The sequence below is a fragment of the Protobothrops mucrosquamatus genome, unplaced genomic scaffold, assembly GCF_001527695.2.
Source record: "Protobothrops mucrosquamatus isolate PMUCROS unplaced genomic scaffold, P.Mucros_1.0 scaffold2282, whole genome shotgun sequence".
Classification (NCBI taxonomy): Eukaryota; Metazoa; Chordata; class Lepidosauria; order Squamata; family Viperidae; genus Protobothrops; species Protobothrops mucrosquamatus.
In genome coordinates, this window is record NW_015388369.1 from 227,093 (window position 1) to 243,854 (window position 16,762).

Genomic DNA, 16,762 nt, shown 5'->3' on the forward strand with positions numbered 1-16,762 from the left:
GGCCCTGATTAGCTTTGCAACCCAACTAAACTCAGCCAGGTATGGTTACCTGTTGAGACCTAGGTAGACCACTTGCTCTAATGAACTTGTTTTGTTGCAATAAATAGAAATATTCGCCTCCACCACCCCAGCTTATTAATCTGTAGAATTTATTGTATTTGTAGTCAGCAATATCTTGGTTGTCTGGAACGCAGCAAAAAAACCCAAGGCGGGTATTCATGACCTGTAGAGTCCTTGATGCTGTCTGAGCTTTGGTTATTTGCTTGCAGACATTTTATGACCCATCTAGGGAACGTCATCAGTGCATGAGAGAGGCTTGCTGCCTGTTTATTTACAGGTAGTTCTCAACTTATGACCATCATTGAGCCTAGAATTATTACAGTTTAGGTTGTGCTGTTTGTTAAACAGGTTGTCTTGTGATTGACCCAATTTTACAACATTTTTCACGGCGATTCTTAAGTAAATGACAATATTGTCGAGTGAACCCTTAATGGGTGTTTCTACCAGAAACTGGAAGTTTTCCAGAAGAAGAAAAAAGCATCATAAATTGCAGTCATGTGATTGCTGGACCCTGCAAACAATTTTAAATTTATTTAATGTCGTCTGAAATGAATAGAGATTGCAAAAGAGCTGTAAGCGGCAGTCGGTGCTGTCAAACTGCAAAGGAACCTTTTGAAAATCTGTGAAATATACGTAATTAAATAGGTGATTTGTTATGCTTCTTTTTGCTGCCTTTTGCTACTCCAGAACATAGCAACTGTGCAGATATGACTAGATAAATTAATTCCTCTCCTATTGTTCTGTGCATGCATGCTACTATGATTAAGTAAATGTTTTTTCTAACCGGGATGTACTGGCAATGACATTTCCCCCCCTGAGATGACTATGTCAGAAAGAGTTACATAATTCATGGCTCCTTGAGATGCTACTGTGTGAAATAGTGTTCCTAAGTTCTTTATGCCCCATTAGTGTCTGTTCTGATTAGCAGTGAGTTTTCCAAGTCCCTGCTTTAGAATTATTGGGATTCTTTAACAAAACATCTCTGAATGAAACTAGTACAGGAATTGAATTCCAAATAGCAGCTTTCCTACTAACTAACTAACTAACTAACTAACTAACTAACTAACTAACTAACTAACTAACTAACTAACTAACTAACTAACTAACTAACTAACTAACTAACTATCAGCTGTGGTCCTGGCCAGGTCTTACCTTGAAGCCAGCTTTTGCGTAACATAGAAGTTAGTCTACTAAAACAATTTATTCAGTTCAATCATGTCCAATTCTCAGAGACTGCGTGGAAAAATCAATGCAGTTTTCTTGACAAGGTTTTTCACAAGTGGTTGGCCATTGCCCCCCTCCTAGGGCTGAGAGAAAGTGACTGGTCCAAGATCACCTTTGGTAGGAGTAGAGTAGAGTAGAGTAGAGCTTGAAGGGATCTTTGAGGTCTTCTAGCCCAGCCCCCTGCTCAAGCAGGAGAACCTATACCATCTCAGGTGAATGTCCAGTTTCTTCTTAAAAATCTCCAGTGATGGGGGCCTCACGATTTCTGGGGGTAAGCTGTTCCACTAGTTGATTGTCCTCACTGTCAGGAAGTTTCTCCTTAATTCCAGGTTGCTTCTCTCTTTGATCAGTTTACAACCATTGTTTCTCGTCCTTCCCTCATGAAGCTTTATCTGCTTGCTCCCTGGAGAAGGAAAGCAGTCTGGGGAGATTCTTGTAATATAGGAAGAAGTCAATAAAGTTGCTGACTCAAGCTGTTCACGAGTGGCTCTAGTTTCTTGGCCTGATGCCATATGTCTAAAATATCAGATTTTAATCCTGCTTTTTCTTCTAGTTTGGCATCGGCGTTAGCAGTGGACGCCTTGTGGATGTCATCATGGAGAAGAGGGAGAACTTTCCACCTCTTAATTCCCTGAATGAGTACCAGCCAATCAGGACAGCTGATAAAACGGATCCGAGCAACAACGCTCAAAAGAATGGTGGAGACCAAAGAACTATGCAGCTGAGAAAAGAAATCTCCCTCCTTAACGGCATCTGCCTTATAGTAGGAAACATGATTGGGTCCGGGATATTTGTTTCTCCCAAAGGAGTACTTAACTACAGTTTGTCCTATGGATTATCCCTCGTCATCTGGGCCCTGGGCGGGATGTTTTCCGTGATCGGAGCCCTCTGCTACGCTGAACTGGGCACCACGATCACCAAGTCAGGAGCCAGTTATGCATATATCTTAGAGGCCTTTGGAAGCTTCATTGCTTTTATACGTCTGTGGACGTCGCTGTTGATCATTGAGCCAACCAGCCAGGCTATCATCGCGATAACCTTTGCCAACTATATTGTGCAGCCAGTCTTCCCTTCTTGCCAGCCTCCGTACATTGCTTGTCGTTTCATTGCCGCTGCTTGTGTATGTGAGTATTCTACACAGGTCCTCAGGTCTGAATTTGCTTCCATCAGAGCTGGGGGGGAGGGAAGGAGAATCAGAAGTGGATCCTCCTGTGTTGTTGGTCTGCCATGCCCTAGAGCAGGGGTAGGCCATCTTGGCTCTTTTATGACTCGTGGACTTCAACTCCCAGAATTCCCCAGCTAGCATGTTGACTGGGGAATTCTGGAAGGTGAAATCCACACATCTTTAAAGTTGTTAAGGTTGAGAAAGACTGGTCTATGGATTTCCTCCATGCTACAGTGGTCACCCCCAGGAATCCGAAGTGCTTCAAATCTTGTAGGCATCTGTTAACAAATATATATTTTTTTCTAGTCTAGATCTTCCCTATAAAAATGCTCAGTGTTTGGTGTGTTTTTCAACTCTCTCCCCTAAACCAAGAACGTGTTTTTACATTGTTTTGATTTATTGTTTCCATGATTGCATGATAATATCTGTTGTTTTTATTAAACACTTCACAATTCAGCTTTATGAGAATCATATGGAAATGTATTAATTAAGCTGGTGCTTCTCAATAGGAACCAAATAAAAAGAGACTTACTAATTGGAAGCTTAAAAATTTATTGGGACATTCTAGAGAGAAGGCAAAGCTTGTTTATTACTGTGTTGAGTCAAGAGTTCCACTACTCATAGATGGGTACAATATATGCCAGAGTATTAATCATCCCGGGTGGATACTCCTTGGGTGTGTAAAGATCTTTTCTTCCAGGGTAATAAGTGATCTCAGCAGCTTGGGTTACAGCTGCAATAGATGTAAACTTGCGTAATGGCAACCAGACACATACCCTGTGAGTCTATTGAGGAGAAAGGATTTCATCACAGTGGTGTTTACTGAGCAATTTCATAAGTTATTTGGGTTCTGACAAGATACAGAGTTGAGTTTGGTGGGTTGAGCTGCCATGAGTGAAGAGAAACAACTTCTGCATTATGGAAGGATAGTAGGTAAGTAGCTTTTGAAAAGCTTACGAAGTTGGGATGCCCTTTGAAACGGATAACAGTCCCAACTGCTGAAAAGCAAACTGAAAAGCATGTTGGCTAGGGAATTCTGGGAGTCGAAGTCCATCTATACATGGAGGAGAAGAAGAGGCAGAGCCTGGGTGCGGAGTCAAGAGAGGAATCAGTCTGGAGTCGTTACGTTCCCACAATTGATCCAAGTCCAGCACCCCCTCCCCCGAATTCCATTAAGTCTTACCTAGTGCCAATTTAGTGCTGACCATTAGTTGACTAGATTTTTGTGCAAACGATTGAGAAATAGATCTTCTTAACTGGAACTTAATATGTCTTGATTCCCCAAGTCTGACAATAAAGTACTAAAGTCTTATTCACATAATCATTAACTGAGCAAAACCATGGATCACAGGACAACAGTTTTTGAAAGAATATATTGTTTCAAAATCCAGGTCCCATGATTCTGTGGGTGTCAATGTCCTTACCGGTCCCTAGGCATTGACATTTGGCAAGTTTTAATAAAACATTTTATGACATAAACATTACCACACAGTACTTTATGACACAATATAAAATGTCATATAAAACATCCCCCGTGCTGTTGTTTGACTGTGCTATACAGTTCACTATGGGCTCTTTTCAAGGCAGAGACATCTCTAAATGTATTCCAACTTTTCAAGTGAAGGTAGGATATCAGAAGCTCTGGCATTGTTGAAGGCCTTGAGGTTTCATTAACGGGGAAACCAACTTTTTAAAAAAAATATATTGCTACTGTATATTTTTGGATGTGAACCATGCATCTAATTGTATCTGTACTTTCAAAAACAGTCCTACAGCTGAGGAAACATATAATCAGAAAGGGATAGTTCCTGCTAAAATGATGCAGAAATAGGTTGGAACTAATTCTATTTTTTTCCTGTCCTTCAGATACCGCAACTTTTCTTTAAAATCAAAACCCTCCAACTGTTTTTGTTGCCAAATGACAGATTTGAGGTGGCATTTCCTATTTCAACAAAAATGTGTCCGTTAAAAAGAAACGTTTGAATTCATTTAAAAGGCGTGGATCCCAAACGAGAGTCTGAAAACGAACAATATTTTCAAGTTTTCGGTACACTTGCCCTAGTGTTTGCCTGATGAGATCCTTCCTGTTTTGCCACTGGAAGTGTCAAAGAGCAAATTGGCCGAGTGCCCTTTTTTAAACCACCTTAACACAACCTGCTAAACTTGTTTGCTAATATGGCATTGTGACTGTTCACTCTGGCATGGAAGAGAATTTCACACCAGGGCTTGCTTTAAAACAACCAGCATCACCATCACTTTCTAATGCCTTCCTTGCTTCCTTTTTTTTTTTTTTTTGTCTTGTAGGTCTTCTAACGTTTATAAATTGTGCCTATGTTAAGTGGGGAACAAGGGTGCAGGATGCATTCACCTATGCCAAAGTCATTGCTCTAATTGTCATCATCGTGACAGGAATTGTTAAACTATGCCAGGGTAAGATTTATAGCTGAATATACAGAGGTTTGTATCGATCGTTTTGCACTGAGATTCAGTTGGGTGTCGTGGTCAAAGACACCAGGTTAGAAACTGGGAGAATGGGAATTCTAGTCCTGCGTGAGCATTAGGCTGGTGCGCACATGTGTGCCGCTCAACTTACACAATTTGAACTGTGTGCGCACTCATGCCAGCCGATGCTCGCATGAGTTGAGCTGCGTGCATATGATTCTCACACGGCCCAGCTATGATTAGGTTGTGGCTCAGAGGTTGGGGACCCCTGTGTTAAAAGAGTTCCTTAATGTGAACAATTCCTCTTTATGAAAAATAGGTCTTTCATCTTAAGGAATCTCTGGGTAGGGGTGAATGAGAAATTGTGATATAAGCTGAGCTGGAACTAACGGTTTAGCAGTATTTTCACTGGATTTAACAGAGAGAAACACTGTGGCTGAGCTACAGCATTAATCCGCATGGATTTATGCTATACCCAACACATATTTTAAGAAACATTCATTATTTATTTGTACTTGGCTCTGCCAAGCTCTTCCATAATTCATATTCCTCTTATCCCCCTTTTAAACATTTTTGTAGTGGTGTGTGTACTGTTCTTTTGAGAAAATGCTCCCTACATCTGATAAAAGGAACTTAATCCACAAAAGCTTTACAGTATTCTATAGTAAGTTGGTTACCTTTAGTCCTCGCTGTTGTATGTCATGTTGGTTGTAAGTCAATGCACCCATTTTACAGATCCAATTCTTTCCTTCCTTCCTTCCTTCCTTCCTTCCTTCCTTCCTTCCTTCCTTCCTTCCTTCCTTCCTTCCTTCCTTCCTTCCTTCCTTCCTTCCTTCCTATCTCACTATGAAGCAACTGTGAGTGATTATTACATTTCTCAGAGTCTAAGTCAGTGTTTTCAACCTTGACAATTTTAAGGCATGTGGACTTCAACCCCCAGAATTCCACAGCCAGCAATGCTGGCTGTGGAATTCTGGGAGTTGAAAGTCCACATGCCTTAAAATTGTCAAGGTTGAGAAACACTGGTCTAAGTGAAGGCTTCATGTTGTATCTGGATCGACCAATCAGTTTCCTACAACTTTGGGAACTTTATAATAAAGCCGTGACTTCTACATCCGCTTTTCGAATCTCGTAGAATCATTTACGGATTTGTTTTAATGTATAGATTATGTCTTGTTTAAAGTTCTCTGCACTGGGTGTTCAGCATGGGCGAGAGCCAGTTGTTAACTCATCCAGTTAATACCACATTTAGTTTGATCCAGAAATGTGTAGGGTACTTAAATTATATTACTGTTTGAACAAACTTTGTCCTATAAACCAATGATGGGAATGACCTCAAAAAGCTGTTTTGGTGACCCTTGTATGCTTATTGCTGACAAGGTTGCTTGTATTTTGAAGCCAAGATCTACGAATCCCTTTCCTCTAGTCATACTTGTGTTTTTCCTTTGTTATTTGTCCATTGTTCAGTTTCGGCCACCTGGCCTTGCTAATCTGTTTTTCTTATGAGCTACAGTATCTGAGCTGTTGTTGTAAGCTTATCATGATACTCAATTTAAAAAACCCACTTCTTTATTCCTGTTTGGTTTGCAAATTTCAGTCACACACTGGGAAGTTGAAGTCCACAAGTCTTAAAGTTGCCAAGGTTGGAGACACTTGTTCTAAATGTATTGCCCGACAGATTCAGCAATCTTGTGAGATCATATTAGATATTGTCTTATGTCCTATTATAGGTATCGGGTTGTGTAGAGTTGGCATTTTTCTTGTTATGTTGTCCTAAGCCATGGGTAGGCAACCTTGGCTCTTTTATGACTCGTGGACTTCAACTCCCAGAATTCCTGAGCCAGCCTGGCTCAGCTTGGAAGCCTCTCCCTTTCCCCCTCAGCATGGCTGGCTCAGGAATTCTGGGAGTTGAAGTCCACGAGTCATAAAAGAGCCAAGGTTGCCTACCCCTTGTCCTAAGCCAACCACTTTGTTTTGTATGTTCCAAGGTTGCATTTATTTCCTCTGTTTTTCTTTTATATCCAGGATACTCAGAACATTTTCAGGACTCTTTTGAGGGATCATCTTGGAACCTCGGAGGGATTTCTCTTGCACTTTATTCTGCCTTGTTCTCATACTCAGGTTGGGACACACTGAATTTTGTAACTGAAGAAATAAAAAATCCGGAAAGGTAAGAGCTTCTGGGAACTTTTATTTTTAACAAATAAAACCCTCACAAAGTTGAAAGACCCTCGCCAAGTTTTCAGCTGACAAGGAGTTTGATCCCAGAAACGAAGGAAACAGTTTGCATCAAGATCAGTCTCTCTGAATCCTGCAGATATAAGGGGAGAAGGACAGAATTATGAAGTTGAAGAGATTCATTAAAGCAAAGTTAGGCAACATAGAACATTGCTCGCTGAATTGATAATAGTTGAGCATACCCGCTTTTTATGGCTTAAATTTCTATAATACAGTAGGGTTGAACTGTAAATGTTTTGTACAGTTTGATTTAAAAATTGCAAGGTGGGATAGAGTGCTAAGTACTGTGTATGTTATACTGTAGATATGTAGGAGAAGGAGTGGCAGAATCTGGGGACAGAGTTAAAAGAGGGATCAGCCTAGAATCCCTTCATAGTCACAAGTGAATTAAATCCAACTTCTCTTGAATTCCATTGACCTTTATCTAATTCCGAGTGAGTGCTAACTCTTATTCAGAATATTCCTGTGCATAGGCATGAGTAGCAATAAATCGGTTTAACTACACCTCAGATGTGGACCCGCTCTTTCATGCCTGACAAAATATTCCAAACAGATAGATTCCTAGTTAATCAGTCTTACCTATGGTATTAAGGTTATGCAAATATTATTCCCAAATTATCACTTTCTTGTATATTACTACCTGCTTCTCCATTTTTTTTATCCAATAACATTAAGCAAAGAAGGATAAAATAGTTATACCATGCATTTGGACTGGCAATACCAAGAGCTGTGGTCTGAAAGAAATTTTATGGAACAAAAACAGGGAGAAGAGATGAGAGCCCCAAGGACCCATAGTCCTCCTCCTCCTCCTCTCTAGCACTGATGATGTTAACTACTTGGGTAATGAAACATCTGCAAGAAGATGACTAAGCTCAGAAAGCACCAAGGACCCCACATTTCAACCCTGTGAAATATTCTCCTTTTTCGATATGTTGACTTTTCATATACAGTGACTGGGAAGGAATACAGAATGTGAGTTTCTGATGTGATCCTCACATCATGTGAGCTTCTGGTGTGTGCTATAATCAGTACACATTGACAGCCTCTGGAACAGATGGGTCCCAGAATAATGTAAATAAAGCACTTTTTGAAAAACCTAATGTGCTTTAATGCATTTCTTAAACTTTCACATGGTTCTATAATCACTGTAAATATGAGCAGACGATATTCTAGGCTTCAAGCACTTGTTTGTTGGAGGAAAAAAGGGTGCCTAGTGACTAATACTGAAGTATTTTCTTTCTTTTTTCTTTTTTTATTTGTCCAGGAATCTGCCTCTAGCTATTGCTATTTCTATGCCAATTGTGACAATTATCTACATCTTGACCAATATAGCTTACTATACAGTGCTGGATATTAATGCTATACTTTCTAGCGATGCAGTCGCGGTGGTAAGTCTGTCCTTGTTATTTGTTTTGTTAGGATTTGGCTTTTGAGTCTGTGCATCTGCCTGAAAAAAAAAATTATATTGGGCTATTGTGGTTCTCCTGTTATTGCAATGACCTTGTTTCTATTTTTTTCCCCGGTTGTTAATAGCTTGATAACTGTTTAACTTTTCCGCTTGAAAGAAAAAAGAAGGCCGAGTTATGCCTTTTATCTCTGAGTGATTTGGCAGTCATTTGGGTTTAGAAATATTGTTGGAGCTTGATATACCTGGTGACTAATTGGGGAAAATTGCATTTCCTCTGATTTTGACGTTTAATCAGGAGGCTGAGTTGAAATGTGTGCTAAACTAAGTGAAGATTTATTGGATTAAATCACCAGTTACCCTCAGCTGTGATTTTAAGGTAAAACCCTTTTGATTTTAAAAGGAGGAAAATGCAATTAATGTCGTTTTGCATTCTGTCCCTCCCTGCGGGTGATTCCGCCGGAGAGGCTGGCAAATTGGGCCCAGTTTCATAACACCTCAGGGTAGCTTAGAGACCCACGGCCCTAAACATTTTACTAAAACTGCAGTGAAACGAGGAGTACTTCTGCTTTTAGCAGGTTGTAAGTGGTATCTCTGGGTTCGTTGCTGATGAGACCTTGTACAGAGCAAAAAAATGAACATTTGCAATAGTGGCGAATATCTGTTGTAAATCGAGGATTACCTATAAAACAAGCGTACTTGTCCATTCAGTGGCACATGTTTGTAAAAAGCAGAGACAGTTTAAGTGAAGTTTAGTGAGGATCTTTAGAAGAAAGTATGTGTCATTTTCTATTTTGATTCCATAGTTTGTTTGTTTTTTGCACATCCATACATTCTACCAATGGACTTATTTTCTTGGTCTTGTTTTAACCTCTGAATTTCTTCCGTTTTTAAAGGATAAAACCCTTAGAGGCTGGCTTGTATCTCTGTTTAAAAGCATGTAAATAAAGATTTTTCCTGCCCTGTTAAATTACAAAAAGAACCAACGGAAATGAGATGAGTTTTGAGCAAGATTCCACTTGCTTATGTTGTGTTTATTTGGCTGAGAAACCTTGCCCAGGCCTAGAGCAGAAACAAATAAGCCAAACAATTTCAGTGTATCAGTTACAATCTGATAAACAAGTAATTGCTGTGCTTAATCATGTAAGTTTGCTTCATTGAGCAAGCCTGTAGTTGTGATATATTAATACATTTATGGTTCTGCAATAACGGTTCTATTTAATCTGTTCCTTAATGTTGTGACTTCCTTTAAGCTACACCTTTAAATTCTCGTTGAGGTATTAATGTATTAAGAAGTATTCGTTTCTGTTTCAAGAGTCCCCATTTTTCTTCTGAACAAGAGCAGAGAGGCTTTGGTAACCCTCAGAAATTAGAATTTGTATTTCGATATGAAATGCATCTCAGGCAGAATAAAATCAGTCAGCTTGACTGCTCAAATGCATTGGATGAACACAAGTTTCCTGAAAAAGATAGAGGTTAAAATCCACCCAGCCTTAGACTGAATGCAGGCAAGAGCAGCTATTTTTTTTAGTATGATAAATACAGAATAACAGAGTTTGGAAGGGACCTTGGAGGTCTTGTAGTCCAATTCCCTGCTCAAGCAGAAGACCCTCTAACAGTCCAGATAAATGGCTGTCCTGTCTCCTCTTTAAAAACCTTCAGTGATGGAGCACCCACAACTTCTGGAGGCAAGACATTGTTGTCACTCTCAGGAAATTCTTGAGGAGCATTTCTGCATTTGTGTTAGCCAAGTTGGAAGTAGCATGTAGAATCATAGGACTGGAAGGGACCTTAGAGATCTTCTAATCCAACCCTTTGCTCAAGGCAGGAACCTTATACCATCCCAGTTAAATGGCTGTCCAAACTTTTCTTAAAACCTCCAGCAACGGAGCATCCACAACTCCAGGAGGCAAGCTATTCCACTGATGAATTATTCTCACTGTCCTCCTTATTTTCAGGTTGCATCTCTCTTTGGTGTTTTTCTATCCATTATACTTATCCTGTCCTCAGGTGCTTTGGAGATTAAATCTACCACCTCTTTTCTATGATAGGACAGCATGGTGGCTTGGCGGTTAAGCATGATGGGCTTGTTGGCTGGAAAGCCGGCAGCCCGGTTTGAAACCTGAGCGCCATGTGAGGGGATGAGCTCCCGTCCTCACCCCAGCTCCTGCCAAACTAGTAATTCAAAAGCATGCAGATGCAAGTAGATAAATAGGTACCACTTTGGTGATCAGATAACAGCACTCCATGATGTCATGCTGGTCACGTGACTGTGGAAATGTCTTTGGACAGTGTTTGGCTCAATGGCCTTGAAACGGAGATGAACATCACCCCCTATAATCGGTAATGACTAGCGGAATAAAATCCGCAGGGACTGCTTTATGTTTTCTATGACAGCGTCTCAACTACTGGAAGAGTGCTATCCTGTGACTTCTAGTCTTTCTCTTCATTAGTTTAGATACTCCCAGTTCCTGTAACTGTTCATCGTACGGCTTAGCTTCCAGTAACCACCCGTGAAAATGTAAATCGTTGAGTACAGATCCTACAGATAGGGAGACCCATCTGTCATACTGCCAACGGACAGGCCTGTGATCAGCACCAACGTCTTATTTACTGCACCTAGGAATTCTTCATCGGTTATCAGGGATTCATCTATCTGCAGGAAAAATAAATAAAGACTGAGTGGGTGGAACATCTGTGGAAGGGATGGTCAGGTGCTTATCATGAGCTCAGACATGTTTAGATCACTGATGATAACAGCATTTATCTCCACCCTGTTGCCGCTCCTAATTCTGAACTTTGTTCAGCGAATATAATGACTTGTGACCAGAATTGAGCGTAGCAATTACAGTTGTAGGCCGTGACAATTTTAAAATGGGTCCCCACGTGACTAGACGCGACCTTACGATGTTTTTTGCAGCAGTCATTAAGTCAACGCTGCAGTTAAAGCGAACCCCATAGTTGTTAAGTGAGCCCGTTGTTTGCTATGGGCTGGATTTTGGTGGAAACTCGAAGGCCAAGTTTCTGGAAAAACATCCTAAATTGTGTCCAAATAATCACAAAGTGTTGCAAACAGCTGCAAACGGTCGCCGGATAGTTGGAGGGTGATATCGGGAATTTTGAAACCAGCTTATAAGTTCCTTTTGAGGAGATCCATCATAACATCAAGCAGTTACTAAGCAACCAGTTGCACTGGCTGCAGTTTTCTCTGTGTACATTGCTATTCTAGGGCAGTATTTTCTGTAATTCTCTCCATTTAATTTAGCAAGAACCATGTGTTTCAGGAACTCACCGAATACCTCTTGTTTCGTGAGTTCCGGTATGTACATATTTGTCCATTCATACTTTGAGATGGGGGGGGGGAGAACCCAATGGCTCATTGGTTAAAGACGCTGAGCTTGACAACAGGGGTGTTCTGGAGATTGCAGGAAAAAAAAGTTATTGAGTACTACTGATGGTGAGAAAGTTGCTTGTGGTAGTTTGCTAGTCACTGGGTTATGGATAAGGTGTATACGTTGGATGGCAGTCACAGAATGACAATATATTTGCGTTAAATTGGGATTTAAAGTCCGTTAGGTCTAGGGCAGTGGTTCTCAACCTTTTTAATGCCGCGACCCTCAACCGGTCGTAAGTCGAGGACTAAACCGGTCGTAAGTTGAGGACTAAACCGGTCGTAAGTCGAGGACTACCCAACCAGTCGTAAGTTGAGGACTTTCCCTGCCCGGGAGCGCCATGCATGCGTGGTTCCGCCCCCTGCGCCGGCCGAGGCGTAGCTGGCAAGCGGCAGAGACGGAGCAGGCCGACCACCAGCTGGCCCAGCCAAAGGGAGGTAAGGCACCCACCGGAAAAGGGGGAAAAATGGCGGACAGCCTTGCTTGGCGACCCCCATGAAATGGTCGATCGACCCTAAATGGGGTCACAACCCATAGGTTGAGAACCGCTGGTCTAGGGGTGAGATGAAAAAAACCAGATCTGCAGACATAGATACCATTTGTGAGAGACTGTGAATAGTTTACTTTTCAGCTGATCTTGATGGGAAAAACGTTCAAGATATATCTTGTGTAGGGTTAAGAGAGATAGAACAAAATAAGAAAGTGGATTAGGAAAGCATAAACATAGCCGGGATTCGTATTTTTAAAGTAATTAGGGACAATATATATATATGCTGTGGACTCTGCCTAGGAGTCAGGAAGGGCAGCCAGCCAGTAAAGATTCAGCTCCATCCAGTTGCCCCTACTCTACCCCGAATTAAAGGATTACAGGGTGGTAAAAAAGGGAGTTTTATACCGAGTATATCTCTCGGAAAAAGATTAACTGTTTTCTCTCTCTCTAAGCAAGGTATCAGAAAATTATTCTCACATATTATTCAATTTAGCATTGTTTGGGGGCAAATGGGTAATTTGGAATATTGCTTACGAGCAAAGAGAAGGTGACTAGTATAGCAATCTAATCTGCATAGGATGTGTGCAATGATTTCTATGCATCGGGCGTTCCCAACAATAAATTCAGACTGAAATTTGTTTCTGAAATTGTTGGACTGCAGCTGAACTTCAGTTCCAGACAGAGACAGACAGAGACTGGTTGCGAATTTCCTGAACCTTTTAACATTTTGAAATCTCCGTTCCACTGCATGTTAAATGCATTCTAATCAACCCTGACTGCTCTTTAGAAGGCCAGATCCTGAAGTTGAAACTCAAGTACTTTGGCCACCTAATGAGAAGGAAGGACTCCCTGGAGAAGAGCCTAATGCTGGGAAAGATGGAGGGCAATAGAAGAAGGGGACGACAGAGAATGAGGTGGCTGGAGGGAGACACTGAAGCAGGAGGCGTGAGCTTCAATGGACTCCAGAAGATGGTAGAGGACAGGAAGGCCTGGAGGAACGTTGTCCATGGGGTCGCGATGGGTCGGACACGACTTCGCAACTAACAACAACAATTTTTCCTCCCTTTTCTCTTCTCTCTTGTTAGACCTTTGCTGACCAAGTATTTGGGATTTTCAGCTGGACCATTCCAATAGCTGTTGCTTTGTCCTGTTTTGGGGGATTGAATGCCTCTATTTTAGCCTCATCCAGGTAAAAGAACAACAATTAATTTTGCCTTCGTATACTTAAAGCTGTGTACCCCTAACCACAAGGACGTCCTATGTTTAAGCTTATTGAAGATATACAAGTAGTCCTCAATTTACAACAGTTCATTTAGTGACCGTCCAAAGTTACAACTGCATTGAAAAAATGACTTACGCCCATTTTTCACACTTACAACCTTTGCAGCATCCCCAGGGTCACGTGATCAAAATTCAGACCATTGGCAACTGGCTCGTATTTATGACGGTTGCAGCGTCCCGGGGTCACGTGATCCCCTTTTGCGAGCTTCTGATAAGCAAAGTCAATGGGGAAGCGAGATTCATTTAACAACCATGCGACTAACTTACCAACTGCAGTGATTCACTTAGCAACTGTGGCAAGACAAGTCGTAAAATGGGGCAAAATTCATTTAATTGTTGTTCGCTTAGCAAGAGAAATTTTGGGCTGCCTTGTGGACGTAAGTTGAGGACGACGTGTAATTTAGTTTCCGATTTGATTTTTAAACCTTTCCAAGCACAGTTTCTGTTTATCCGAAACGGGAAACGCGTCATATCATTTGCCATTTGTTTATCCGCTTAAGTTTATAACCCATTCTCATTAATGCTGATTTTAAACATCTGCTATATCAGTCGTATGTACCCAGGATCAAAACCGTAAGAATTAGCGATAAAACAAGCGAAGAGACAAACAAATGACTTTAATTATCTCCTGCTTAATCCCATTGCAGAAGGAGATAACTGAAACCATCCCCCATCCCTAAGGCCTGCTGGAGTCGCCATTTGTGGTTGTCTATTGTTTCTCTCTATAAAATGTCTCTTGTGCCGAGAACCACAAAGGTGTTTTGGGGCACAACCTGTGCTTTGTATCTGTTCCCTATTCTCAATGTCGTTTCTCTCGGTTCCAGCTGGGGAATTCTGGGAGTTGAAGTCCACACATCTTTAAGGTGGAGAAACAATGTTCTAAATGGAATTTTCTGGCTGTTGGGACAGATCATTTTCACTTCGTTTAATAGAAAGCATGGAGAGAGAATTTGCGGACTGTTCTTAGTTTTATACTGCACAGGAATATTAAGCATGCCGTCTCTTTTACTCAGGCTCTTCTTCGTAGGATCCCGGGAAGGTCATCTGCCTGACCTCCTATCCATGATCCATATTGGAAGGTTTACACCCGTCCCAGCTCTTCTCTTCAATGTAAGCCAATTTACCGCGATTATTCAGGTGAAGCTCTCGCTTTACAATCAGGAGGCTGTGGGTTCGATCCTAGGCAGCGGCAGATATTTCTCTCTCTGGGCGCAATGCAAACTCCACGTAGGCCTCAGGAAGGGCATCCGTCCTGTAAATGCTCACGCTCTCTTCAGTCACCCCGACTCCACCCCAATGCAAGGGATTACAGCAGGGGTCTCCAAACTTGGCCCCTTTAAGACTTGTGGACTTCAACTCCCAGAATTCTGGGAATTGAAGTCCACAAGTCTTAAAGCGGCCATGTTTGAAGACCCCTGGATTACAGGGTCATTAAAAGAAATATTAATTCAATCCCTCATACTAATTTCACACTGTAGAAGAATTTTAAGTGACAGGGTTTGATCCCAGAAAACTGCCCAAACTTGTTCTCTCTGCAGTCATAATACCTCTTACAACCATTGTGGTTGTAAGTCAAGGACCACCTGCATGAATTATGTTTTAGCCCCAAAGTGACCCGACTGCCAAAAGAATAAGTCAGCCGAAGTGCTGCTGCTGTGTAGAATTCAGAAAACGTTGTGCTTGGAATTTTTCATGCCCTTTCTCTTATCTTCTCTAACAGTGTACTATGACCCTCATCTACTTGACCGTAGAAGATGTCTTTCTGCTTATTAACTACTTCAGTTTCAGCTATTGGTTCTTTGTCGGGTTGTCCATTGCTGGACAGCTCTACCTCCGCTGGAAGCAACCGGATCGGTATCGACCACTCAAGGTAGGAATAACACAAGATTAAACCCATCATTTATATAAAAGCAATCACTGATTTTTTTGCAAAGAGATTAGGACTAGAGGGGTACCACGGTACTCGTCATTAATTGATTCTGGGAGAAACAAAAACGATGAGTACCAACCAAACTGGAAAGGGCAACGAGTCTGACAAGTTCCAGTTTGTGCATTGAATACCAAACAAACAACGAGTACTGGGACAAAATTTGCACATTATGATCCATGGTGGCGCAGTGGCTAGAGTGCAGTACTGCAGGCTACTTCTGCTGACTGCCGGCTGCCAGCAGTTTGGCAGTTCGATTCTCACTGGCTCACGGTTGACTCAGCCTTCCATCCTTCCGAGGTCGGTCAAACGAGGAGCCAGATTGTTGGGGGCGAAATACTGACTCTGTAAACCGCTTCGAGAGGGCTGTGTAGCACTATGAAGTGGTATATAAGTCTAAATGCTATTGCTATTACTCTTAGAATGCGTCGAGTACTGAATTCAATGACTTTCAAAGCACTCAAAGTAAGTTGAGGACTTCCTCTAATGACTATGGGGAAATATTGTAAATTGGAACATGGCTTCTTACACTTCCTCCTCCTTATTCAGTGCTGTGTTTTCTGTTTTCCAGCTGAGCCTGTTTTTCCCAATCGTCTTCTGTATGTGCTCGATTTTTTTAGTGGTTGTGCCACTCTATAGTGACACCGTTAATTCTCTCATTGGCATTGGAATTGCACTCTCTGGGATTCCAGTCTACTTCATGGGGGTCTACTTGCCTGTTTCCAAAAGGCCACCGTTGGTCAGCAAAATCTTAGGTAAGGATCGTTTCCAGAATAATTGGCTGGAAGGGACCTTGGAGGTCTTCTATTCCAACCCCCTGCTGATTAGCTTTTATTAAGGTCTTAGTGAACTGCACTGAATGATGGGATTTTCCATGTACCATCCTTTCCATACCATTCCATGCCTTATGGCGGTTCATTTTTGTTTTAGTAGTAAATGTGAATAAAGATGTTTTAGTTTTCTATCTTTTAGGCAACTATAACAACAGAAAAACTTTGGAGAAGAGTAGTTATGGGTTGGGTTTAAGAAAATGTACACTTATTAGTAAAGGTCCTCCGCTTAAATTTGCCATTTATGTCAGGTGCAAACAGTCAGAGCCAATCGGAAACAGCTCTATAATCAACTTTATTGCTTTCTA

At 41.4% G+C, this 16,762-nt stretch overlaps 1 protein-coding gene across 1 annotated transcript in view; it reads left to right on the top strand.

Moving 5' to 3' along the window:
* Positions 1 to 1,879: 1,879 nt before the first annotated feature.
* The window catches only part of SLC7A6 (solute carrier family 7 member 6), a 15,784-nt gene continuing 901 nt past the window's right edge, over positions 1,880 to 16,762 (top strand). Inside the window, exons 1-8 of the mRNA XM_015824559.1 lie at positions 1,880 to 2,408; positions 4,754 to 4,879; positions 6,917 to 7,061; positions 8,394 to 8,517; positions 13,502 to 13,605; positions 14,711 to 14,807; positions 15,418 to 15,567; positions 16,196 to 16,379. Coding sequence (XP_015680045.1) covers positions 1,880 to 2,408; positions 4,754 to 4,879; positions 6,917 to 7,061; positions 8,394 to 8,517; positions 13,502 to 13,605; positions 14,711 to 14,807; positions 15,418 to 15,567; positions 16,196 to 16,379 — 1,459 coding nt within the window. The remainder of the gene's footprint in view (positions 2,409 to 4,753; positions 4,880 to 6,916; positions 7,062 to 8,393; positions 8,518 to 13,501; positions 13,606 to 14,710; positions 14,808 to 15,417; positions 15,568 to 16,195; positions 16,380 to 16,762) is intronic.